Genomic DNA, 26,961 nt, shown 5'->3' with positions numbered 1-26,961 from the left:
TATGTTTAGTCCAGTGATTGAACATAGAATGGCAGAATAAACCAAGAACAGAGCAGCACAAAAAAAAACAATCAACAAGGACCAAACAAAATTATCATTCTCTAGGGAATCTTAACAAAAAACAAAAATTTGATCAATTCAGACACCTTTCTTTTACTAAAAATAAATATAGTAGCATTGCAGCCCTCTCACCTCCTTTTTTATTGCAATCGCTTGATTCACATGTCTCTCCAATCAAAAACTAATTAAACTATCCTAGATTGATTAACAGGTAAATTTTATAAGTTAGACTGTGAAAATTATATAATTTCGAATTTTTCATCTCCATATGATGATATTTTTCTCTTACATCTCTCTCATAGTAATATATCTACATAACATAATTTTTATTTAAATAATATTTTTTAATTTGTAAGTGATGTAGCTTAAATAGTATTTTTATTTTTTTCTTCAACCAGGCATTGTATGTGCAAAGTCTCAAGCACTCTGCTTGTGGCTCCAAGCTTCTCAACTCCATGCCACATGCATACCACATGCCATAATGCATATCTAAGTTGGGCCATTTACAGGCTGACATAGGCCTCGTAATTACTTGGGCCCACAATTCCATAAATCTCGGGTTTCGAAGTGGTGGGAACTATAACTTCTGGCCTATAGGCCTAATTTTCTTTTTGCTGGGCCCAAGATAGGCCTTGAGGCAATTTGTGTGACTCCAGCCCAATGACCACTGGAATGCTAGTTTTCTTGACCAAAATCTGGCCTCCATGAGCCCGTCTTTACCTAATGTTAGGAAGCCTGCTGCTGCCATCAAAATCTGACCTAATAGATCTCGATGAATCGGAGAGCTACACCACACACCATAGATTTCAATTTGACATAAGGATTTGAAGCCTAACACTTTAGAAATCATTAATATGTTTATAAATTTATTAAAGAGCGTCAATTATTCATAGTCAACCAAATATACAAAAATTATTTTTCTATGCATTATATTTTTGAGCATCGGTTTTTTTATAAAAAAAATTGGTGAGGAATTTTTTTTTATGAACCAAATTAATCCTTAATTTGTTGGCTCTACAGATACCTCCTTAGCTTCATTAGTAATGGAGTACATATGAATTTAATTAGAAAACTACTCGCATTCCAATGGCCACCCGTGTGGCCTGAATTGACTAAAAACACTGATGGAAACGGTCGGCCTCGTGCACCGCAATAGAGATCTCGGTGAAAGACTCCTCTGACCAAGACCGGCTTTAAGATAAAAAAAAACAAAGAAGAAAGAAAGGAACCGCACAAGAGGTACAATAGAAAGGATAGCTTAATGCTCGTTATTTAATCGCTTTTTAAGTGCAGTAGGAAGAGTATGAGCAGAGAGAGTACCCAAAAAGCTTAATTGAGAACACTGGAAAAGAGCAAGGTTATGGGGTTAATCGGTGGCTGTCGATTCTGGATCAATGTAGTTTTTTTTTTTTTTAAAGTTCAAGGCATCCAAATAATACCAGTTAATGGAATATCACAGAACAACAAGACTAGTAGGCAACGCAAAAGACTTATTTGGTTTGTACAAAAAGAAAGAAAAAAAATATGGTTAATGAAAAATAAAAAAAATATTTTTATTTGGTTAGAATTTTCAAAAAAAAGAGATGAAATAGTAATATTTTCGTAAAAATAAAATTTTCATATTTTATAAGAAAAAAATCCGTAGAAGACATAAAAAACTATTTTTCCACTGGTTATAAATTGGAGTCTCATTTTTTTAGTTAGAATCCCAACAATAACAAAGATCTGCCCACAAATAAACTAGGTTAATCTTGCATTAGAAACACTAGCTTCAGCTATAGGGTTGGCTTTATGGGACATCATCATAAGTTTCATAACACCAAGTGGATTCTTATGAGTTGCATTAATCGTCACATATCACGAGGAATGCATTATCAAATACTTCTCGAAAGCCTCCGTATGATAATACAACTTAATTTGTATCAAAGAATAAACCACAAATGAAGATAAGGCTTACATGGATTAGCTAACCCACGACCTACATCAATGAGAGAACTATATGATTTAGTTTATATTCAGCACAATATGAGATCAAAATATAAGGGAGATATCACCTCAAATATGAAGTTAAAGAAGGCATACAAGTATTTGTTATTTATTCCAGATAACTAATCATCAAGGATGATAAAATCTTTTTCTTGGATAAGAAGACTGTCACGCCCCGGATCCGGATCCGTGACACGGCCGTGCTATTGCCGACTATCGCCCACAGTAGCACGCAGCCTCATACAGGGGTAACAGGTAGCCAAAAAGGATTCATCCTTATATATATATATTAAAAGTTTGCAGTACAACCTTCAGATTTGAAACCAAAAATACAGAACTTCTATGCTATTCAAATGTACAGAAGTATATAAGCTTCTCCAAAAATACGAAGCTCTGTAACAAAAATAAAACATATCTGATGGCGATCACTGGTGAGGATCTGAAAGAAAAAGTAAACGAACGGATATGAGCTACACGGCTCAGTAAGTAATCCTGCATAATCCTACCGGATCAACCAGTAGACTAAACATGTAAATCAGGGTTTTGAGAAGCTGACATGCATGTTTATCTAATAATCATCCTGGCATAATAAGTATGCAATTTAAACAAAGCAGTAGTGCAAATCACAAAATTTTCATATTATATGCATATGAAACCGTGCCCCCCGGCATGCCGTGGTCCATTCTCTCGGATGCTACTGCGAAGTCAGACTCGACCACTGGCGGGGCCAGCTCAGTTACTATTCAGCCACTGGCGGGGCAGCTCAGTTACTATTCAGCCACTGGCGGGGCAGGCCCAATTCCAATTCAGCCACTGGCGGGGCAGGCTCAGTTACTATTCAGCCACTGGCGGGGCAGCTCAGTTACTATTCAGCCACTGGCGGGGCAGCTCAGTTACTATTCAGCCACTGACGGCTCAGTCATTCTCAGTAGCATCTTTGAGCCCATTATAGTGCCTCTGGGCTAGCTAAGACTTTATAAACTTACATGCATGATTATAATATCAGTATCATCATGTTGCATACATAGCCATAGCTTCTGGGATCATTAAAGTTACTTATGCATTGTAACATATCATGTATGAAACATATATACTTAAAATAAATGCTTAGGAAACATTAATAACATAACATGATCCACAACAGGATTAGGACAGGTTACTTACATTCTTCACTAATCATGCATACAATTCAAATTGTATAAAGAAAACACTGGTTCATCTTATAAAACGTAATACAAGATCTACGATAGGATTAAGACAGATTACTTACCTCAATTCGCTTTCCAAATTTCTCAAGTCCATGTGACAAATCCTTAATCACCTAAAACAACACCATAGGGATCACATTATTCCCCATTTATTTATTATAAAATTTCTTAGTTCATCATACTATGAACTTACTTGCTTGGATCCCATCCAAGGATCTAGCCCAAGTTCAATTTACCCAATTTAGAGCCTTTGGGGCTCGATTTAAAACCAGATTAGGTCCACATGGGTTGATTGGGTTTTTAATTAAAGGATTGGGCCTCGTTTATAATTGGGTCCAACCTTTTCTAGCCAATTGGGTCCTCTGATTTGGTCGATGTGGCTCATTTGGGCCTGAGTCAGGGTTAGCTCAAGGTCAATTCGACCTTCTGTCAGTTGAATTGGGCTTGAATTGGGCCTGATTCACAATCAATTAGGTCTGCTGAGACCAACTCAGCTTAATTGGGTTTGGACCTATTTCAATTTAACTTAAAATTAGCTCGGATTTAACCCAATTTATGGTTTGGGCTCGTCCAAACTTAGCCCAATCTGATTGAGCTCGGATTTAGACTTAGCCCAGTCTAATTGGGCTTGGGTTAGTCAAATTTGGCTAAACCCATTTTATTTTATTTTTTTCTTTCTTTCTTTCTTTTTCTTTTTCTTTCCCTTTTTCTTCCCTTTTTCTTCTCTTCTCCTTCTTCTTTTCTTCTCCTTCCCGAAGCTTCCTCTCCTCCCTTCTCTTTCATCCCGATCTCCCCCTTCCTCTCTTCTCCGACGATGGGAGCACGACGAGCGGAAAGGGAGGACGGCGAGCGGAGGGGGACGGCCCACGACCGGCGGCGTCCGCAGCCAAGCCCCGCGGCATCCCCGGCCGAGCCTGCGGCACTCTCGGCCGCGCCTGCGTCGACGGTGCTCGCGGCCGAAGCCGGCGGCCGCCGCACACGACGACGAGGATGAGTCCCCTCTTCCTTTCTTTCTTTCATTCTTCGTCTTTTCTTCAACCTCCCTTCACCAACCCCCCATATTCTCTCTCTCACTCCCAAACCCTCTCTCTTCCTGTCACGACCCCCGCCCCGTTCCCGGCGGGCCGCCGCGACGGTCCTAGGGTGCGGGTAGGCATAAGGCCACCAGCCACCGCGTAGAACCCTACTACCTATCAATCATCAATAGATCTTGAAAAATTTGGCATGATACATGCACAAAATGATCACTTTTCCTATAGTGACCTGTCAGGATTATCTCAATACATACAACACACTACCTGTCAGAGCAGCAATCACATAATCCGTCACATAATGAACCTGGACAATATATATCAATACATTATCTCAGGCATATAACTCATCTGTATAAAAATCTGGTTCCCATTCCATCCATGGTCAAACCCATATCCACAACAGAATCTATGACTGTAACTATGCACTATATACAATAGAAGGTTTATAATACACCAAAAGGTATAAACCTCTATTTACATTATACTATACTATACTATGGAGCGGCACAGCTAGCAGGCAACCACTAATCCTGCTCTTCTCTATACAATACCTGCCCTGCAATCAAAAACACCAAACTGGGGAGTGAGTATATAAATACTCAGTGAGTGGAGTAGAGAGTACTATGCACATGAGACCAGATATAATCATGGCTCGAGGTGAAATCTCAAGATCAATAATAAGATGAACATGATCTCAACATAGAGAATATGGAGTAAGTCATCAATATCACCACAATCAATATCAACTCATCTGAAGCATATATGGAATAATCAAGTCAACATATATGCTACTCATGAATATGCTCAACATGTCATAGTACCGAATCATATAAATCAGGTGTCAATAGGCTGAATCATCAACAAGACAGCTATCGGGAGGTGGGTTTTACGCCCCAGGCGAACCAGCAACAACTCCCTACTACCATATGCATACATCGAATATGACACCACACCAATATGTAAATCATCACTAGACAGCTGTTGGAAGGTGGGTTTTACGCCCCAGGCGAACCAGCAACAACTCCCTACTGTCACATGCATATGCAAGATAAGACACCATACCGATAACATAAATGCTAGACAGCTATCGGGAGGTGGGTTTTACGCCCCAGGCGAACCAGCAACAACTCCCTACTGTCACATGCATATGCAGGATAAGACACCACACTGATCATATAAATGCTGGCCAGTATCCAGAACAGAAATCCATCTCACATCTACATACTAAACGGCACCTCGCGGGAATTCTACATCCGCGGAAAGCCATACTGCACCTCGCGGGGTCTTACTATGCCCGGCGGCAAGCAGAATATAAGTCGTAGGACCGGCCGATCCTACGCCTAGGGCCGTGTCCCCCCCTAGGAAGGGACTGGGCTCCGCCCACCCAGAAGGCTACTATGTGCACAAAGGCCGATGTTCAACCCCATCGACTATAGGTGTCCTGCAGATACTGTCAAGCCATGCATGAATGCCATAATGCATCCTCCCAATACTCTACTAAAAGGAGCATAATTAAGACTACCACTCACTCGACTCCGACCCAATCATAAACTAACATCAGGTTTGGGAGTGAGGGGTCAAGGGTGTGCAATGCAACTCAATATACCACTGAAATGGGCTCTACAAATCTTTGAAATAGAGGAAATGGAATCAATTTACAAAAGAAGTCATTTTACAATTCAGATCAAATTTAACTACTCATAAAGGAGTATAATCAAGGCTACCACTCATAAGTCTTTGAAATATAGGAAATGAAATTAATTTACAAAAGAAATCATTTCACAATTCGGAATCAATTTGATTATTCATCAACCCCTCGTAATTCCTCTCAATGTTCCCTCAAATGCATGTACAGAATAATCAAGCATAGAGAATCAAGATTATAGAGGAATCTACTATAACAATTAATCAATAAGCTCAGGTGGAATCAAGTCACACTTGGCAATATTTATGAAAATGAATAAGGAATGTGCTCATGGTGCAAAGTACAAACTCCCACTCACCTGTCAATCCGGCACAGCCCTGATACGCCTCCAAAAATCTACAGCAGGCAGTGGGGAACTTCTTCCTCTTGTTCCCTAGCTTCTTGCCCAACTGTGACGTGCATTTACAATACATTTAGTCTTGTATCGAGGGCTATAATATACGTGCCAATTATAATATAGGGAACTTTAATTGATTCAACTCCCCTGTTCCCTAAATCTTTTCTTTTCTTTCTTCTTTTCCTTTTTAATTAATTAACTCACTATTTATGTGTATTAGGGACTCCTTTGCATGAGTACAAGGTCCCTTTTAGCTTGATCTAGGCTTAATACTCTATTATAGCATGAAATCCCCTATTTTCCATCCGGATGAACAGTAACCCAAACTGACAGTGGGTTACTTCATCCCGGTTTTGATCCACTTTCAGGACTCCAAAATTGATGAAATTTTTACCTAGCATTCTACACTCATAGAGGATTCCAAAGAGATAACATGCATCATCATCGGAGGCCGTTTGACCCCCTAAATAATTCGTCGAAGTTGGGACTTCGACACAGTTTTTCCGTAGTGCCGGAAAAATTTGTCAAAATCCGATTCTTCTTCTTTTAACCACCTCTACAACCCTTATCCGACCCCTCTAGACTATATCCACCCTTTGTATAGCCTAATGTCATCAAAAGACTAGATAGGGATGGATATTTACCTTTTTCTTTTTGGAAATCGAGGTCCTTGCGTAGAGGGAAAGGAGATCTACACTTTTCCCTTCAGCTGGAAGTGCAACCGGGATCCCTTTCCTCCTTGAATCCCCTTCCTCTTCTTCTTTCTTCTTCTTCTTCTTCTCTTTTTCTTTCTTTCTTTCCTCTGTTTCACGCCTGAGAACCCCCTCCCTCTTTCTCTCGGTTTCATTCCAAAAGCCAGCTCAAACCCTCCAATTAAATCACATCAAGATACTATTCACCCTTTTTTTAATATTATTAAATTCCCATTTTGCCCCTAACACTTCAACATATCTACGGTTATGCCATTAACTTTTGATTCCTTCCAATTTTACCCCTTATATCAATTTTAAAGGACTATTCTATCCTTTGTTATATAAAAAAAAATTTTGGGGGTTATTACACTTCCTCTCTTCATTCTTCCCCTGTGAAGGAAGAAGGGGGGTTTGGGAGGGCCGAGCCACAGTCGGCGGTGCCACGGCCGAGCTCGCGGCGTCCACAGCCGCGCCTGCGGCTGAGCCCACGGCCGCGCCTGCGGCGGCCTTCTCTTCTCCCACGGGGAAGAGATGCCGGGAGAAGCCGGCGGCACTGCGGGATGCCCGCGGCCGCTCCCTTGGTCTGCCAGCAGTCCCCTTCCTCCCTTCTTTCTTTGTTTCTTTGTTGTCTTGCACAAAACAGGGGGAGAGAAGGCAGGGGGCTTACCTGGCTTTTTGCTGGTTACCGTTGGGCAGTTCTTCCCCCTGGTAGTCCCTCCTTCCTCTTGGAGCTTCAGGGCTCCTTCGCCTTAGGCTCCAGGGCTTCGGCTCTCTCTTTTTCAGTGTTCTTGGGGGCCTCCGACTTAGGGTTGCCGGCAGGGACTTAAATAGTGGTTTAGAAGATGAGACCCCCCTCTCTGAGAGGTCCCATCCGCTCCATGCCTCCCCTCTCCGGGAATGGCCGCCGCCCCCTCTGTCTCCGGTGCGCCGGCATCGACTGCCAGCAGGGGTGGGGGTCACCCTTCCCTGTCGGTCTTATCCCTTCGTTTTTTTTTTTTTATAATAATCATTATACTGGCTACAGTAAAATTTGGGCCCAACCCTTAACTGGGCCTATTTTTCTATTGGGCCTAGTAGGTTGTGGGCCCGGACATTACATTCTTCCCCCCTTAAATAAATTTCGTCCTCGAAATTAAACATACCTTGGTTCTCGAAGAGCTGAGGGTAGCGTTGTCGCATCTCTTCCTCCAATTCCCAGGTAGCTTCCCTTTCAGTGTGGTTGGTCCACTGGACTTTAACGTAGGGAATGGTGCGCCTTCGGAGGATTTGCTCTTTTCTGTCTATGATGCACAGGGGAGCCTCCTCATAGGTTAAATCTTTATTTAATTGCAGAGGTTCATGTGGTACCACATGGCTGGGATCCGGGACGTACCTCCGTAACAAGGAGACGTGAAAGACGTTGTGTACGCCTGATAGCTCTGAAGGTAGGGCCAATTTGTAGGCAACTTTGCCTATTCTAGCAAGAACCTCAAATGGGCCAATGTAGCGAGGACTTAATTTGCCGTGTCTTCCGAATCGGGTAATACCCTTTGATGGTGAAATTTTTAGGAAGACAAAGTTCCCCTCCAAAAATTCCGAGGCCCTTCTTCCTCTGTCAGCCCATCTTTTCTGTCTATCCTGGGCAGCCTGAAGCCTTTGCTTAATTAGTAGTACCTTGTCTCTGGTGTGCTGGACCAGTTCGGGTCCTAGCATTTTCCGCTCCCCGACGTCATCCCAGTGTAAGGGGGATCGGCATCTTCTCCCATAGAGAGCTTCGTATGGGGCCATCTGGATACTGGAATGGTAGCTATTGTTATAAGCAAATTCCACCAGTGGTATGTGACTATCCCAGTTTCCACCTAGGTCCACAGTGCAAGCCCTCAGCATGTCTTCCAGAGTTTGGATTGTCCGCTCTGACTGGCCGTCAGTCTGGGGGTGGTATGCTGTACTGAGCCTCAGTCCGGTACCCATGGCCTTCTGAAAGCTTTCCCAGAATCTGGACACGAATCGGGGGTCACGATCAGAAATGATGCTCACTGGTACTCCGTGCAGGCGTACAATCTCATCGATGTATAATTGGGCCAGCTTGTCTAAAGGAGTACCAATTCTGAATGGCAGAAAATGAGCTGATTTTGTAAGGCGATCAACAATCACCCACACTGCATCATTCTTTCTCACCGTTTTGGGGAGTCCTGTAACAAAGTCCATCGTGATGTGCTCCCACTTCCATTCAGGAATTTCTATTGGTTCCAGCAACCCTGCTGGCCTCTGGTGCTCTGCTTTTACTAGCTGACAGGTCAAGCATCGGGCCACAAACTCAGCTATTTCTCTCTTCATCCCTTCCCACCAGTAATGTTCCCGAAGGTCCCGGTACATTTTAGTACTGCCTGGATGAATAGAGAAACGGGATTGGTGGGCTTCTTCCATGATTTCCCTTTTTAGGTCAACATTTGCCGGTACACACAGTCGGTGGCCAAACCTTAGAGTGCCATCTGGGTGCATTTGGAGTTCGGGTCGCAACCCTTTCTCCACTTCATCCTTGAGCTGACAAATGTGCTCATCAGACTGCTGGGCAACCTTTATTCTATCAATCAAGGTTGGTTGTATACTCAAGGCGGCCAGCAAAATTTTTGTAGTTTGGGTAACCACCTCAACCTGCATTTCATCGAGATCCTTCTGAATCTGTGGTTGAGTGGTGAGTAAAGCGGCGGAGCTTATAACTGACTTTCTGCTTAGGGCATCCGCCACCACGTTGGCCTTTCCTGGGTGGTATTTAATACTCAGGTCATAATCCTTCAAGAGTTCCAACCACCTTCTTTGCCTCATATTCAATTCCTTCTGGGTGAATATATACTTCAGGCTCTTGTGGTCGGTGTACACATCACAGTGTTCGCCATACAAATAATGTCTCCAAAGTTTCAAGGCGAACACTACTGCGGCCAACTCTAGGTCATGTGTCGGGTAATTCTGTTCATAGGGTTTCAGCTGTCTCGAGGCATAGGCTACCACCTTGCCATCTTGCATCAGCACACAGCCTAGCCCGTTCTTGGAAGCATCACTGTAGATGGTAAATTCTCCAGTTAAGGACGGTAATGTCAAAATTGGGGCAGAAACTAACCTTTGTTTAAGCTCCTGGAAGCTCCTCTCACACTTGCCGTCCCAGATAAACTTGGCCCGTTTCTTAGTCAACTGGGTCAAAGGGGTAGCTATTTTGGAGAACCCTTCCACAAATCGCCGGTAATACCCGGCTAATCCCAAAAAGCTTCTTATTTCCTTGGCGTTGGTGGGACGAGGCCAATCCACCACCGCTTCTATCTTCTTGGGGTCCACTGACACTCCTTCCTTGGAGATTATATGGCCGAGGAACGCCACACTGTCCAGCCAGAACTCACATTTGTTCAGCTTGGCGTACAGTCTCTTCTCTCGAAGGATTTGTAGCACTACCCCCAGATGGTCTTCATGTTCCTTCCGACTCTTTTTTTTTTTTTTTTGTCAAAACATCAACTAATATTTGTTTAATTGATTTATCACAGGATCACAAACTACTGCACTTTATCCAATGTAGAACATTTGAGCCTAAAATATTCTTCAAGATTGAAAATTATCTCAGAATTTACTAAATGGCTTCCAATCAAAATACCAATCTTGCATTATAATTTGAAAAGATCTAATATTTCACATTCCAAGTAAACAAGGAGAAACTCTTAAATCTCATTCTCAAATATACTTTCTTTCTATAGAATAGTTTCATGCATAATTGTCATACAGATTTTAACCTCAAAGAACATAAAAGCTTTCCTTGTCCAAGCCTTAAACAACTTATGGATGAACCCTATCCTGCCATCAAAATAATTAACTTCAAACTAGAAGTATCATCCACCGTACTCAGTATCAAGTTAAACTTTCAAAATCACCTATATACTGATACACAAATAATCACAATGTACTTTAACATTCCATGGCTAGTACTCCACTTAATATCAGTCAAAATCATAATCCAAAATACAAATTACTCCGTCAAGAAATCTCCAAAATAGCTTTTTCTTATTTTGGCATGGCTCGTTAGCATTCTGATTCAAAACACCAAAATCCTTAGTAGTCTTAAATCTTAAGCTCTAATACCATACCTGTCACAATCATGCCCCTAGAATGGCTTTGTATTAGCCCTAGCTTCTTTCTTTTTGTTGCTCATTATCACCTATCAAAATATTTGTGTCAAGCAATTTTCGTGACTGACCGATGATACGACCAATAAAATCTTTTCTTTCCTTTCCGGTTATGCGGAATCTCACTAAATGAGACTTAACTACCCATTTCCTTATTAAAGCTTAAAATTTTTACTCATGGTTAACCTATTGCTCTGATACCACTAGATGTCACGCCCCGGATCCGGATCCGTGACACGGCCGTGCTATTGCCGACTATCGCCCACAGTAGCACGCAGCCTCATACAGGGGTAACAGGTAGCCAAAAAGGATTCATCCTTATATATATATTAAAAGTTTGCAGTACAACCTTCAGATTTGAAACCAAAAATACAGAACTTCTATGCTATTCAAATGTACAGAAGTATATAAGCTTCTCCAAAAATACGAAGCTCTGTAACAAAATAAAACATATCTGATGGCGATCACTGGTGAGGATTTGAAAGAAAAAGTAAACGAACGGATATGAGCTACACGGCTCAGTAAGTAATCCTGCATAATCCTACCGGATCAACCAGTAGACTAAACATGTAAATCAGGGTTTTGAGAAGCTGACATGCATGTTTATCTAATAATCATCCTGGCATAATAAGTATGCAATTTAAACAAAGCAGTAGTGCAAATCACAAAATTTTCATATTATATGCATATGAAACCGTGCCCCCCGGCATGCCGTGGTCCATTCTCTCGGATGCTACTGCGAAGTCAGACTCGACCACTGGCGGGGCCAGCTCAGTTACTATTCAGCCACTGGCGGGGCAGCTCAGTTACTATTCAGCCACTGGCGGGGCAGGCCCAATTCCAATTCAGCCACTGGCGGGGCAGGCTCAGTTACTATTCAGCCACTGGCGGGGCAGCTCAGTTACTATTCAGCCACTGGCGGGGCAGCTCAGTTACTATTCAGCCACTGACGGCTCAGTCATTCTCAGTAGCATCTTTGAGCCCATTATAGTGCCTCTGGGCTAGCTAAGACTTTATAAACTTACATGCATGATTATAATATCAGTATCATCATGTTGCATACATAGCCATAGCTTCTGGGATCATTAAAGTTACTTATGCATTGTAACATATCATGTATGAAACATATATACTTAAAATAAATGCTTAGGAAACATTAATAACATAACATGATCCACAACAGAATTAGGACAGGTTACTTACATTCTTCACTAATCATGCATACAATTCAAATTGTATAAAGAAAACACTGGTTCATCTTATAAAACGTAATACAAGATCTACGATAGGATTAAGACAGATTACTTACCTCAATTCGCTTTCCAAATTTCTCAAGTCCATGTGACAAATCCTTAATCACCTAAAACAACACCATAGGGATCACATTATTCCCCATTTATTTATTATAAAATTTCTTAGTTCATCATACTATGAACTTACTTGCTTGGATCCCATCCAAGGATCTAGCCCAAGTCCAATTTACCCAATTTAGAGCCTTTGGGGCTCGATTTAAAACCAGATTAGGTCCACATGGGTTGATTGGGTTTTTAATTAAAGGATTGGGCCTCGTTTATAATTGGGTCCAACCTTTTCTAGCCAATTGGGTCCTCTGATTTGGTCGATGTGGCTCATTTGGGCCTGAGTCAGGGTTAGCTCAAGGTCAATTCGACCTTCTGTCAGTTGAATTGGGCTTGAATTGGGCCTGATTCACAATCAATTAGGTCTGCTGAGACCAACTCAGCTTAATTGGGTTTGGACCTATTTCAATTTAACTTAAAATTAGCTCGGATTTAACCCAATTTATGGTTTGGGCTCGTCCAAACTTAGCCCAATCTGATTGAGCTCGGATTTAGACTTAGCCCAGTCTAATTGGGCTTGGGTTAGTCAAATTTGGCTAAACCCATTTTATTTTATTTTTTTCTTTCTTTCTTTCTTTTTCTTTTTCTTTCCCTTTTTCTTCCCTTTTTCTTCTCTTCTCCTTCTCTTTTCTTCTCCTTCCCGAAGCTTCCTCTCCTCCCTTCTCTTTCATCCCGATCTCCCCCTTCCTCTCTTCTCCGACGATGGGAGCACGACGAGCGGAAAGGGAGGACGGCGAGCGGAGGGGGACGGCCCACGACCGGCGGCGTCCGCAGCCAAGCCCCGCGGCATCCCCGGCCGAGCCTGCGGCACTCTCGGCCGCGCCTGCGTCGACGGTGCTCGCGGCCGAAGCCGGCGGCCGCCGCACACGACGACGAGGATGAGTCCCCTCTTCCTTTCTTTCTTTCATTCTTCGTCTTTTCTTCAACCTCCCTTCACCAACCCCCCATATTCTCTCTCTCACTCCCAAACCCTCTCTCTTCCTCTCTTCATTCTTCCCCTGTGAAGGAAGAAGGGGGGTTTGGGAGGGCCGAGCCACAGTCGGCGGTGCCACGGCCGAACTCGCGGCGTCCACAGCCGCGCCTGCGGCTGAGCCCACGGCCGCGCCTGCGGCGGCCTTCTCTTCTCCCACGGGGAAGAGATGCCGGGAGAAGCCGGCGGCACTGCGGGATGCCCGCGGCCGCTCCCTTGGTCTGCCAGCAGTCCCCTTCCTCCCTTCTTTCTTTGTTTCTTTGTTGTCTTGCACAAAACAGGGGGAGAGAAGGCAGGGGGCTTACCTGGCTTTTTGCTGGTTACCGTTGGGCAGTTCTTCCCCCTGGTAGTCCCTCCTTCCTCTTGGAGCTTCAGGGCTCCTTCGCCTTAGGCTCCAGGGCTTCGGCTCTCTCTCTTTCAGTGTTCTTGGGGGCCTCCGACTTAGGGTTGCCGGCAGGGACTTAAATAGTGGTTTAGAAGATGAGACCCCCCTCTCTGAGAGGTCCCATCCGCTCCATGCCTCCCCTCTCCGGGAATGGCCGCCGCCCCCTCTGTCTCCGGTGCGCCGGCATCGACTGCCAGCAGGGGTGGGGGTCACCCTTCCCTGTCGGTCTTATCCCTTCGTTTTTTTTTTTTTTATATAATAATCATTATACTGGCTACAGTAAAATTTGGGCCCAACCCTTAACTGGGCCTATTTTTCTATTGGGCCTAGTAGGTTGTGGGCCCGGACATTACAAAGACGACCCCCCCCCCCCCCCTCTCCTCTCTCTCTCTCTCTCTCTCTCTTTCACCAAGAGCATGTCAGGTCTCCTAGATTATCCCTGATGCATGGCCCAAAATAAATTTAAGTCAAATGGGATGAAGAGCTTTGGTTCCACCACTAAAATATGAAATAAATAAACAAATACCTTGTTTTTGCAAGGATGAATGAATGACTATTGCTGAGATTTTGATGCAAATTGTGAACTTAGACGCACTTGCAAGCTTTGAGTTATCAGGGTAGGCTGGGCTTAAATAACAAAATATTGGCTCATTTCCAAATTGAGAGAGTCCAGTGAGAGCATTCAGGCTTGGCTTGTTCGAGCTTTAACATGGTGATTGAGCTTAGTATGTATCTCAATTGGACAAACTCAGTTGATCCTCTTGTTGAGCCAAGACGAAACTGTTTATAAATCATTCAGCTCATTTTGAAGTATGCTACACTATAGTTGAAATCTGGAATTACAACTCTTAATTCCTCAAGAAGCTCTTACAAAATTTCAGGAAAACTATATAGGATCTAGAGCATATGATCCTCTTCTTTTATATTACATAGTCTCTTTCTATTCACTGCATACACCTAGCCTAACATGGCTTCCTAAGTTGCTTGATGTAGAAACAAAGATTCCTTGATAAATAAACATATTTAAAGTAGCTTAATGTTATTTAGGTCAGGATTTCTTACTTGAAATAACTTGCTCTGACAACCTAATTAAGTAGTTCTTAGAAAACTAGTAGACTAAATTTTATAAATTAGTGGAAGTGGAAATTTTTGGCTTTTCTAGTTCTATAAATTACTCTTCTACTTGCACCATGTAGTTTAAATCTAGTCAGCGTTATTCCATGGGTTACACTGCAACCTAATTAAGTAGTTCTTAGAAGAACTTTTTCTAGTTTAAATTTAGACATCTTTTTACATTTTATTTTTGCTACATAGTTGAACTGATCATGGGCAGAGCCTCAGGCCTCAATGATGCTCATTTTCGTTCAGGCTTCGAGCTGGGCTGATCTAAATTTTGATATTTTTTGTGCCTTAAGCCCGGTTCATGATCAGCTCTATAATTTGAAGCTCATGCTCACATCTTCCTCTCTATATTAACCACTGTCATATAGGACCAACAAATCGAGCAATTTCTTTCAAGATCAAAGAAAATTGCATGATGCAACTGCATGCTGCAAAGTGTACAACAAGATTTACCAGCTCTCAGGAAACACATGCTTGTTAATTGTGATTTCATGTTCTATCAGATATACAGGAATTTACATCAATGTCACCGTGCAATTTTACATCACCGTCGCAAGACAATCAGATCGTAAAGCAAACAATATGAATTTCTTTGAAAAAATCGGTAATTGCAAGCTCACGAAAAGAAACACAACTCTTTCATTTTTTTAATGAAAAAAAATTAGCAATCTAACACCATTATTTTTAAAGCACAGTACCAGACCAGTTCCCTCACATTGCTATGAACCTCTCATTACTCAATATAAACGCAAGAAACAAGCTCATTACTCTATATACATGGATACATATACATACACACACGAGCGTATGTATGTGCGTTAATAAGCTCGGTTTACGCTGCACGCTAAAATGCCCAAGTAGACCTATTTATAGCTAAAATTCGTGCCATGTAAATGTGGAATCTCAGTTATGTGGTTATCAAGTGACATCTTGTGGCATCTGCAATTGGCTAGCCTGAATTCCTGGCACAAGAAAGCACTAGAGCTTGGATGTGACGAACTACTTGTTAAAAAAACTAAAGGGAGAGAAAAGCAGCCTAGTTCATGCCCAAAGAATTCCTAAAACTATTGTCCAAAGCAAAGCGTCGGAGGTTGCTGCCATAAGCCATAGAATTCCTGGTGAAGTGAGAGTCATAGCAGAGTCAATTGACCAAATTGTCACTTTTCCAATCGATCTGTGCCATAAGCCAGTGACTTTATAACGTGTGTGAGCCATATTGACTAACTTATCAAGTGCGTATACTTTGTGCAGGCTGGCATAGCCTTGGAGAGTGCCAATGATTTAACGCTGTGATGATGTCCACTATGAAAAGAAAGGGAGCAAAAGCAAGAGAGAGAAGGTGAGAAAAGGCTCGAGATTGCTTCCATCAAATTGTAGCTATGTAGGCCAGGCATGTACTCTCTTTGTACATAAATTGAACTTCTTATGTTTCAAAAAGATAAAAGTAATTTTTGACCCTCCAGGTTTGACATTGTATCGTGGTAGGATCCGATCATAACAAGAACTCAAATGGAAACATGGTGTTCTCCTCCTTGACTGGCTGCTCGATCTCTAAATGAAGGCCAATAGCCCCCAAACAACAACTAGGGTCAGCTTTTTAGGAACAAAAATCCTCTACTGCATCCACAAAAGAAGATCGTATAGAGCTAGCAGTCTATCTTTTTTGCTACCTATTCTATGACCATATCTATCTCAAAGCAGAAATCGAAGAGATAAAACAGAAGAGGAATCCCCCTACTAACGGAGTCTATTTGCTTCGTCGCTTAAATAAAAAAAGAAAAATTCATGAAGTATCATCTGTGAGGATGTCCGTCCATATCTCTCTCTTCTTCATCATTGAGTATTCTTTTTTCTCTATCCATCTATGAGTCTTTACTTCTCCTCCTCTGAGATATGAAGTCCCTTCCTCTTTGTCTCTATGGACTGTTTATTCACCAGTATACAACACATGGCCAGATGATACATATCTAGCAAATTAATTGTCCAACGATTCATACATACCTCCAAGCAAATTGACACGAAGTTTCTAAAACATTGTATTTATCAGTACACAATATATGTCTAGGCGATACACATGTGATGAATTTTTGATATATACTTTAGGCTTCTTTGATACATACTCAGCAACGACCTAATACACATCTCCAGAGAAATCGATCCACACTCAATCAAATTAATACAATTTTTTTAAAGCATCTTGTTCACCAATAGACAATACATATCTAGATGATATATACTTGGCGAGTTTTTGATACCTACTTTAAGTTTCTTTGATAAATATCCAGCAGCAATCCAATACACAACTCCAAGCAAATCGATACACATCTAGATAAAATGGTATGTAGTTTTCAAAATATCATGTTCACCAGTATATATAGTACATATTCAGGTGATATACACTTGACGTGTTTCTAATATATATTTTAAGCTTCTTTGGTATATATCCAACAATGACTTAATATATACCTCCAAGCAAATTGATATACAGTTTTCGTAATATGGTATTAACTGGTATACAGTTCATGGCCACGTGATACATATTTTGGATAGATATATTCAAAAGGAAGAAAATTTGGAGGAGGAAAAAGGAACTCGGAAAGGAGGAGAAAATCCTCATGGATAGATGGAGAGGGAAAGATGACTTGATGAGAAAGAAAAGAGGAATACAAGTGGACGACGGTCTTATGGACCACACTTCACATATTATTTTTTCTACATTTATAAGATAGATGGATTTTGTTAGTAGAAGAAATCATATCCTAGTTTAACTCTTTAGCTTTTACTTTAACATAAATAAGATATGATACATGATAGAAAAAGAAAAATCGTTTCATGTGGCATTCTTTTTTGCACATACTAGGAATTGGAGCATGATACAGATTTCGAATAGACATCTTCATAAAGAAAAAGACCTGGAGGAGAAAAAAAGGGATTCGATAAGGAAAAGAAAAGCCTCACAGACGAGTGGAAAGGAAAATATGACTTAATGAGGAAGAAAAGAGGAATATGAGTAGAAGGTCTTATAGACCACACGTCACTTCTTTTTTTTTTTGAGTAAATTATAAGGGTAAATTAACAGAACGTTAGTCAAATCATTAATTTTAAATGGAACCCAAATGCCATATCATAAAATTTTTGAAAATGACCAAAATAATCTTATATGATATAAATAACTATCCAAGAATATAAGAAAACATATGTCCTCCTCCATATTTAGAATTAATTTTAATTTTTCATATGAAGTAAACAGATTTACTAACGCTATTAATCTAACCAGATATAAGTGTATGTTTTACAAACTAAAAGATATATGTATAATAAATGTAAATCTCTTTTTCTTTTCCTGCAGTTAAGAGATGGGCATATTCCGTTAGTACGAAAAATTATATTTTATTTTTAACTCTTCAGTTTTTATTTTAATATTAATAAGATAGGATATCTTTTGAATTCTTCGGTGGCCAAGCAAAGACAGGAAGATGGCAGCAGTCGGTAACCAGGTGGAGGCAGCCAGCGGGCGGTAACCATGAAAGGGAGAAGGGCATCCCCAGAAGGGCCCCCACCCCCAACCTTCTCAGTTAATAATGGCAGGCTAGGCCCCGGGCGATGACAACGTGGAGGTGCCCCTTGAATGACAAAAAGCGAGAGAAATTCTATAACACAGAGAGAGAGAGAGAGAAAGAGAGAGCAAAAGGTGGCCTCGTGCACACACTATACGTATATACTCGTGTGTCTCGTGTGTCTGTGGAGGTTTGTGTGTCAGCTTATTGAATGCAGGAGCTAAGAAGCAGGATAAAAAGCGAAGTCTGGAGGGGCGGTGGAATGTTGGTTATGGGCAAGGACTATAACTAATTTAGTAAGCTCCTAAAATGCGAAGGACATGGCCTTTCTACAATCTTTTGGAAGAGGAGGGGATGGGAGGGAAAGGAGAGAGATGTGGGGCCGCATGCATGGGGGAACACAACAACAACAACAGCATACATACATCCCATAAAGTGACGCACTTTGGGGATTAAATAAGTGGGATTGGAAGTCGAGTATAAACAAAAAGGAGGAATATATGGAGATTTCATATAATGATGTATTCTTTAAGTAGATTAGAATAGAATAAGTAAGCAGCGAGGGAAGAGAGGAGGGAGACGGGGGCGTGCAAGTAACGAAGACAACTCGTGGATCCACGGGGCTTTGGAAATCACGTGTCGGGGCGCGGTGGTCGGACGACGCGCAGCTGGGCTGGGCCGGGCCTCGCTCCCTGCGCATGATAGCTGCCTGCCGCCCCCGCGCTGCTCAGCCGTACATGTCTTGTCTAATCTAAATGGAGAGCCAAGAAAATATACATTTCAAGCTAATAAATTAACTTCTAAACACACTCACACACTCTCTCCTCATATGTGGTGTAGTAGTACGGCTATCTATTTCTTGATGACGGCCATCCAAAAATACACAAGACTTCGCAGGATACGGGCCCATCATAGAGAATTGACCATATTAAAACTAGACAGCCGAGCTCAAGTTTGACCATCGCCTAATTCAATCGGTGCCGTTGAATGCTTGCTTGGATAATATGAGAGCTATATCACCGACCCTCATGTTACGATCTCATTATAGGAACAAAATGGCCCGGAAGTATGAGAGTTATGTTATCTTGATGGTTCTTTTATCAAGGTAAGATGATTTGAGTTGACGATGACCCTAGTTCGAAAGATCTCGAGTATATAAAGCAGCACCATAGTTTCCACTATCATTAAACCGGTTCATGCACTCCAACACTTGTTCTAGCTGCATACAAATCGATCCTAACTGGTGGGAAGCTACATGCTCCAAATTCCAATACAGCACCTGCACAAGAAATTAAGGGCTGGAGGGACGTGGAACCTTAGCTAGCTAGGTTGTAGATTTGGGAATGGGCTAGGAAATTGATGTTAAAGTAGGGCATGCTCTATCCTAATTGACCCAAATCAAGAGTATTAGAAGGGTTAGGTGCACTTGTTGGAACACCTATCCTAATATCAAGTTCATCAATGTTTGAGGGAAACTATCTCCGAGGGATTTAGGCACGAGACAATCCTAAAACATTGAGACCAAATGCCTTCATTCTGCACAAAATTTCTTGCTTCATAGTCAGTTTTAGCTGACCCATGCCGAGCCCATTGTTGCCAAGAAACAAGGTTACACGTACGTGCTTACATTAGTTTCTTTGATAGATAGAACAGAAAGATGCACCCAAAGATATATAGGCATGTATATATCATTATACAATATGTGTCATTTGTTGAAAGCTGTGTATTAGTGAAGGCAATACGTACGTACGTACTAGTCTGCATGTATGGATTAGTTATCACCAAGGAGATATCACCACCGCCAGCTCCACCCCCTTAGAGATCACCCTAGCCATTGCTGCTCCTTCCTGCATGGCCTTTAGATAAATATAGAACATATTTTACAAAATCCATGGAGGAAAATGATGGCCGTATGATGGGAATTGCTTTTCCAATTATGGTATGGTGAAGCAGATCATCATAAGCGAGCAAATGGCAGAACAAACTCCTGGCCATTCCTCTCTCTTTCTTCCTCTCTCTCTCTCTCTCGCCAGCCCCTTATCTTATGTGATGCAGGACAGTCTCACCTGTTTTGGAACAAGTTGACCTAGTAACAAACTTCTACACTTCAGCGATCCATTCACATATTTGTACATCGCTTTTTCCACTGCTTCATCAGCCTCCCCTCCTCATACCCCGTTGCGATCTTTGCTAATGTCCGCTGGTCCGTAGACCACCCCTTCGGCATTCCAAAGCCCCAAGCTGGTGATGATTACTCTCCTCTGGTGCTCATCAACTCCAGATATAAACCGCTATGATTCTCTCTCTCTCTCTCTCTGTTTTTTTTTTCTTTTGCGTAGAAATCCTCTCTCTCTCTCTCTCTCTCTCTCTCGGAAACAGTAAAGCTACCAACCAGTCCACGATTCTTTCTTTCTTCTCAAAATTCCAAGCCGGTTTGCACCTCCAAACTCCGCTCCTTCCGCTCGCATGCATTCCCCGGGGAAAGAAGCAGGCGCGGCAGCCTGGCGAATTCCAAGGCCTGCCCCATTTTGGTGCAAGAGAAGATATCTTTCTTTCTCTTTTCTCCGATCAAAAAGGAGGCGGACGGCAGCCAGGGGCATCCCCGTAAATTAATCCAAAAACCAATGGCAATCGGTGGGGGGCCCCCTTGATCTCCCTTCAAAATTTCCTGGATTTATTCTAATTTTCATCGTCATTATAAATAAACACCAACCTTTATCCATCCCATAACTCTTTCTAGAATATTCCGCGGAAAGAGAGATAGGGAGACACAGGGAGTGTAATATGAGGGAACTGGAGTATGTTTAGCAGATAACAGTGTGCTACGTACTCCGTTATATAATACCGGAGAGAGGGAGAGATGGAGGGATCGGGACCGTTGCATCGCGGGTCGCGGGGAGGGTTTATAACGTGCGCCGGCACGGCGCCACCGCATTAAAACCCCACTCCCCCCGTCTTTGTTCTTCTTTCTCTCTCTCTCTCTCTCTCTCTCTCTCAAAAGCAAAGCCTCGCCATTTCACGGAAGGATCCCTTCTCCGACGACCGGATACCGCCCGGAAGGATCCCTTCTCGCCGTGTACGAGAGCGTCGAGGAGTAGACAGCGAGAGAGTTTTTTTTGGGGGAGGTTTTTTTGGGGTCGTTCTGTTTTGGCTGTCTGAGCTCGCTCCACAGGTGAAGGTGGTGGTGGCGGACGGAGAGATGGAGGAGATGCGGGGGAATATTCTAGATCCGGGGGCCGCGGAGTTCTACCCGGCGAGCCAGTTTGCTCTCGCCCAGCCCCAAATTTACTACACATACCCCTCCCCACCGCCTCCGCCGGCGGTGCCGGTGTACCCGCAGGCGGCGCCGGCGGAGTACGTGAGCCCGGCGTGGGTGGCGGGGGACGGGGCGGCCACGAGGGCGGTGGTGCTGAGCATGGTGCCGCGGCACGTCGGGGAGGCGGGGGTGCGGGGGGAGATGGAGAAGTTTGGCGGGGTTCGGGCGGTGGAGATGGGGTCGCTGGCCGCCGACGGGATCGTGACCGTCCATTTCTTTGATCTGCGGGGCGCGCAGGCGGCGGTGGCGGAGATCCGGGAGCAGCACGTGCGGCAGCAGAGCCTGCTCGGGCAGCAGTACGGCGTGCTCGCCGGCAATTGGGCGGAGCCCGGTGGCCCCGGCGGCGCCGGGATGGTGGTCATGCACCCGATGGGGTGGCGGGGGCTCATCGCCGGGCAGGCGGTGTGGGCCCAGTTCGCGGCCAGGGCCTTCGACGACCCCAACCATGGTTCCATCGTTGTCTTCAATTTGGATCCAAGCGTCTCTTCGCTTGCTCTCCGAGAAATCTTCCAGCCTTTCGGTACCAAACCATCATCAACCTACCAATAATAGCATCCAGGAATTGATAACAACTGTTAATTTATGACATCCATATGTTTTGCTCTCGTCTTGTCTTCTAAATTTCTCTTCTAGAGTTGCTCCAAGGGTTTTTGCCGTATCAGTTGTCTTTTTTTCTCTTTGTATTATTTCCAAGCATTCTTTCTCCGTGTTTTGTTGTTTTTTTTTTTTCGTTTTTGATTTTATGTACGCATATCTTGACCTAATTTGGGTGGCTGCGGGACAAATCTTTCTTTGGTATGGTATCTGTCGGGGTTCGTCTCATTATGTTTTCTTTCTTCTAGCTTGCTTTTTTTTTATCTATAGGAAAGAAGAGCGTTTTGTTTTCTTTCTTTCTTTGAAAGAGAAGGGAAAAGAAACAATGGATCTCAGTTTTCCCCTTGACAAGGAATTCGAGTTCGTTACATAATTCTGGCAATCTTCGGCCTTGTCTCGGCTCCGTTCCGTAGTTACCCATTTCAACTTCATGGTTATTCTGTCTACAGGAGCCGTGAAAGAGGTGAAGGAGATGGCCTCAAGACCCCACCACAGGGTGGTGGAGTTCTTCGACACTCGGGACGCCTCTCGTGCCCTCTCCGAGCTCAACGGCAAGGAAATCCATGGAAGAAGACTCGTCCTCGAATTCTTCAGACCAGGCAGTCAGACAAGAAGGTGTCTCATCATGGTCTTCCTTCTCGAATTCCTTCCAATCAAATACTAACTACTCCTATATACTAATGTTAACACCTCCCATTCATAGCAGCAGCAATTACCCGAAGAGGAGTTCCGGTCAGCAGAACTATCCCTTACCTCCGAGGCTTCTGCGGACGACAAGATGGGTTCAAGGCAGTGGCGGAGGAGCTCCCCAGCCGTCCTCATCGTCCTCGCCAAGTGGAGGAGGGAGTGGGGAGGGAGTGGTGTTGCCGAAGAGGACGAGCACCACCACCACCACCACCAGCACTGCCAGAAATAGTAATGGCGGCGACGGTAGCAGCGGCAGTGGGAGGAGGAACAAAGGTGGCGGCGGCGGCAGCAGCAGCCACCAATCCTCGTCAAAGCAGCAGCAGTCGAGCAGGAAGGGGTGGAAGAGTCATCATGGGAAGAACGGCGGCGGGGAGGCGAGATTTCTGTTCAAGGAAGCGGGTGAGGCGGAGGAGGAATCCGCATCCTCTTGTAGAGATTCGAGGACCACCGTCATGATTAGAAACATCCCCAACAAGTACAGGTCTCCTACCTGCCCCCCAACCTTCCCCTCTCTCTCTTTCTCTCTCTCTTTACTCATTAATAAATAAAAATATTTGATGTCATGAATTATTGATCTTATATGAGAATTTTAATTGGGCGATGTATTAAAATTGGATGCAGTCAGAAGCTGTTGCTGAATATGTTGGACAACCACTGCATTCACTGCAACGAGAAGATTGGAGAGGAGGGTGAAGAGGATGAGCCCTACTCCGCCTACGACTTCGTCTATCTCCCCATCGATTTCAAGTAAGTGGTTGTTTGTTAATTAGATCATAAAGGTGGTGTGTTTCTTTATAATTTGGGTTGCTTGGGTTTTGAAAATAAAAAGAATGGAAGACCAAAAGGTTTATACCCAAATCGGAGAAAAAGGAAGGGTAGGTAGCAGAATGCTGCGATGAGGCCTGGCAGATTGGAGAAATTAACCGAAAATAGGAAAGGAGAATGAGGAGGGAAGAGAGGTTGGATCAAAGAAAGGCTGGTTGGTATCTTCGCCGTACACGCTGGTTATAACCCAAATGGAAATGGAGTGGGCTGGCATGTAAAGTCCGATACGATTTTTTCCTTTTTGGCTCTCTCGCTGCGATCGTTACTCGAGCAAGCTAGAGCAAACACGAAGCAAAGCAAAGAGCCCAGGAGAAGTTTGAAGGGAGGAGGAAATTGGGAAAGCATAAGCTAACAAATAGCAAACCCTAATGAGTTTATGGACTTGGGAAGGAAGAAATAAACCCTAGTGGGGAACGAAAAGACCCATCAGAACTCGAATGACGGTACAAGAAAACAAGAACTTTGAAAATTAATCAGCAATAATAATAATAATATATTATGCATAAAAAAAGTAACTCCATCACATCCCCTTTCTAGCTTGTTCTTTTACTCTCTCTCGCATCACAACTGAAACGGGAAAAGCAGCTTTTAGATCAAAAATTCTAAAAAAATAGTAGCTAAAATGAGAAGAAAATATAGCTTTTTTTTTTGTTTGTTTTAATATAGTTTTGAGTAAAGAAGGTATAGCAGCTTTGGTGAAAAAGAAAAATATAGCTTGAATTCTTTGGTTCTCCATGGTTCAGAAGATGTCTTGAGTCTCCTTTCTTTGGTGTAATTCAGCAACAAGTGCAATGTTGGATATGGTTTCGTGAATCTCACATCTCCGGAGGCTGCGTACAGACTCTACAAAGCCTTTCACAAGCAGCCATGGGAGGTCTTCAACTCCCGAAAGATTTGCCAGGTCACCTACGCTCGTTTGCAGGTAATTTCTAATAATTATGACATAAAAATAAAACCATTTGCTTTGTCATGCTCGACGGTAGAATAAATTTGGAAAAGGAAGCACTTCATTTATGTTTGCTAATTTCTAGCTAATTTTGTACTTGGAATTTTGTTCTTGGGTGGTGGGGGTCAAAATTAAGGGCTTGGAGGCGCTGAAGGAGCACTTCAAGAACTCCAAGTTCGCGTGCGACAACGACGAGTACATGCCGGTGATCTTCTCCCCGCCCCGCGACGGCAGGCAGCTGACGGACCCCGTGCCCATCGGCGGCCGCGGCCCCGGCCCTGTCGCTCTCACCAAGCGCGTCGTCGACCGGATGCGCCGCGCCAGCGAGCAGCTCGCCTTCTCCGAGGCTGCTGCTGCGGTGGCGCCACCGCTGTCTGACGGCGGGGGAGCGTCCTCCACCACCACCTCGACCCACGCGCCATCTGACAACGCCGAGCATGACGATGATGACGAGGAGGAGGAGGACGAGGACGTGGGAATCGGCGGCGGCGGCGGCGACGAGGAAGGCGGCAGCGAGGAGACCGGGAGTCGCCTCTCCGAGGCACTCCTAAGCCTATCCTATAGCCAAGTCTAGGCGGCCAGCCATGGTCCAGCTAGCGAGCGGACACATCTCAACACCCACAAGTCTCTGGCTCCTCTTTTGTATTGAGGGTTCAAAAACTTTTCGAGGGGTAGAATGATGCATTTAGTTGTATCCAGGATTCGATGACGATGGTGATGTGATTCATCTTAATTACACTTACCACCTTCAAAGCGCATTCCTTTACTCTCTCTCTCTCTCTCTCTCTCTCTCTCTGTCAACTTCTCTCTCTATTCGCTTCGTATGCAGCTGATAATAATATATTTCACATGTCTGTCTTCGTTGCTTGTCTTCCTCTTTCTCTCCGTTCCAGTAATTAATTATTTTATGGAAGAGAGACGGAAGAGTAATCTGGAAGTGGAAGCGACAAAGCTTCCATCAACTGCCGATTCGTGGCGCGCAGATGGCCGAGTCAGCAGCAGGAGAGAAGCCGACTGGTCTTCTCAGTTGACGGTAGATCCTCTGGTGCACGTTAGCAGCTCTCCCATTGGCCTGCTAGCATGCGCACGGACTCGGCATGTCGTCAAATGGGGTGCTTTGACCAGTACTGTTGAAAATAGATGGCGACAATGGCAATGTATGATATATAATACTTCCAACCTTGCAATTCAACGGTATGTCTGGTCATATAATTAAAATACCCCGAGTCCTCGTGCATGCAACCATTAAAGAATGGCTCGTTCGAGGCCTAATGCGCTTTGGACCAAACGACTTCGAATTACGAGATGGTGGGTGTAATTTTATGCGACAGATAGTATGAGGAAGGGCGACTCCCAGTGCTTGGTGTTTATTTTTGACCCGCAACACATAATGCTTAATATTTTATGAGTAACTGAAACATAATGCTGAATAGATTACAGACCCTACACAGTGGTTACGGTGTCTTTGCGAAGATCCATGCACTTTAAGTGACCTGAAACAGTAGTAGCACTTTCTCACCGTGATGAACAAAAAAAAATAAAGGATAAAAAAGAAAGATAAAACTAACAAGAAGATCCATGCCTAAAATGTACACATGAACGTAGCTTATAAGCTTACTTAGCTAAAGATAATATAAACATTCTTGACTCGGTATGTGCCCTTTTTATTTATACGGTTAATCTCTGGAACCAGGCTCTTGCATTCGCTAATCTCTAGTTGCTATGGAAAGCGAAAAGACTGCATCCATAATGGCTTGGGCAGAAGTTGGATAATAGTTTGTCCAGCTTTTAAAACCGCACCCCTCTGACCTCCATAAACCATTATAAAGCAAAGCTTTATGACTTATATTTAGAATGATGATGTCATCCCTATCCATCCATCCATCCTCTTCTTTCTTTCCTTCACCACCACCTACGAAGCTAGCCTGGTAATCCAATCCCACCTCTCCGGCGCCTTTCGGGTATTTAATTGCTTGCCATTATCCCCGCCGGTGCGGCGTACGCCGGAATCGCGTCACAGCAGTTTGTTTTTTT

At 43.4% G+C, this 26,961-nt stretch overlaps 1 protein-coding gene across 1 annotated transcript; it reads left to right on the top strand.

Moving 5' to 3' along the window:
- The first annotated feature begins 21,758 nt into the window (after positions 1-21,758).
- Positions 21,759-25,628, top strand: LOC103714490 (protein terminal ear1-like). Its single transcript, XM_039132068.1, has 6 exons — positions 21,759-22,395; positions 22,919-23,084; positions 23,176-23,637; positions 23,778-23,903; positions 24,762-24,903; positions 25,064-25,628. Exons 1-6 carry the CDS (start codon positions 21,759-21,761, stop codon positions 25,499-25,501), a joined length of 1,971 nt encoding a protein of 656 aa, XP_038987996.1. The 3' UTR covers positions 25,502-25,628.
- Positions 25,629-26,961: the final 1,333 nt, after the last annotated feature.

This window comes from Phoenix dactylifera, chromosome 11 (assembly GCF_009389715.1).
Source record: "Phoenix dactylifera cultivar Barhee BC4 chromosome 11, palm_55x_up_171113_PBpolish2nd_filt_p, whole genome shotgun sequence".
Lineage (NCBI taxonomy): Eukaryota > Viridiplantae > Streptophyta > Magnoliopsida > Arecales > Arecaceae > Phoenix > Phoenix dactylifera.
The sequence above is the reverse complement of the archived record's forward strand: the minus strand, read 5'-3'. Positions and strand labels throughout refer to the sequence as shown.

What these genes read in the sequence shown, in the direction of transcription:
- LOC103714490 (XM_039132068.1), top strand. Translation starts at nt 21,759, where the DNA reads ATGGAGGAGATGCGGGGGAATATTCTAGATCCGGGGGCCGCGGAGTTC. An exon ending in CCAGGCAGTCAGACAAGAAG is followed by an intron (nt 23,085 to 23,175) that starts GTGTCTCATCAT and finishes CATTCATAGCAG; the next exon opens with CAGCAATTACCCGAAGAGGA. An exon ending in TATCTCCCCATCGATTTCAA is followed by an intron (nt 23,904 to 24,761) that starts GTAAGTGGTTGT and finishes GGTGTAATTCAG; the next exon opens with CAACAAGTGCAATGTTGGAT.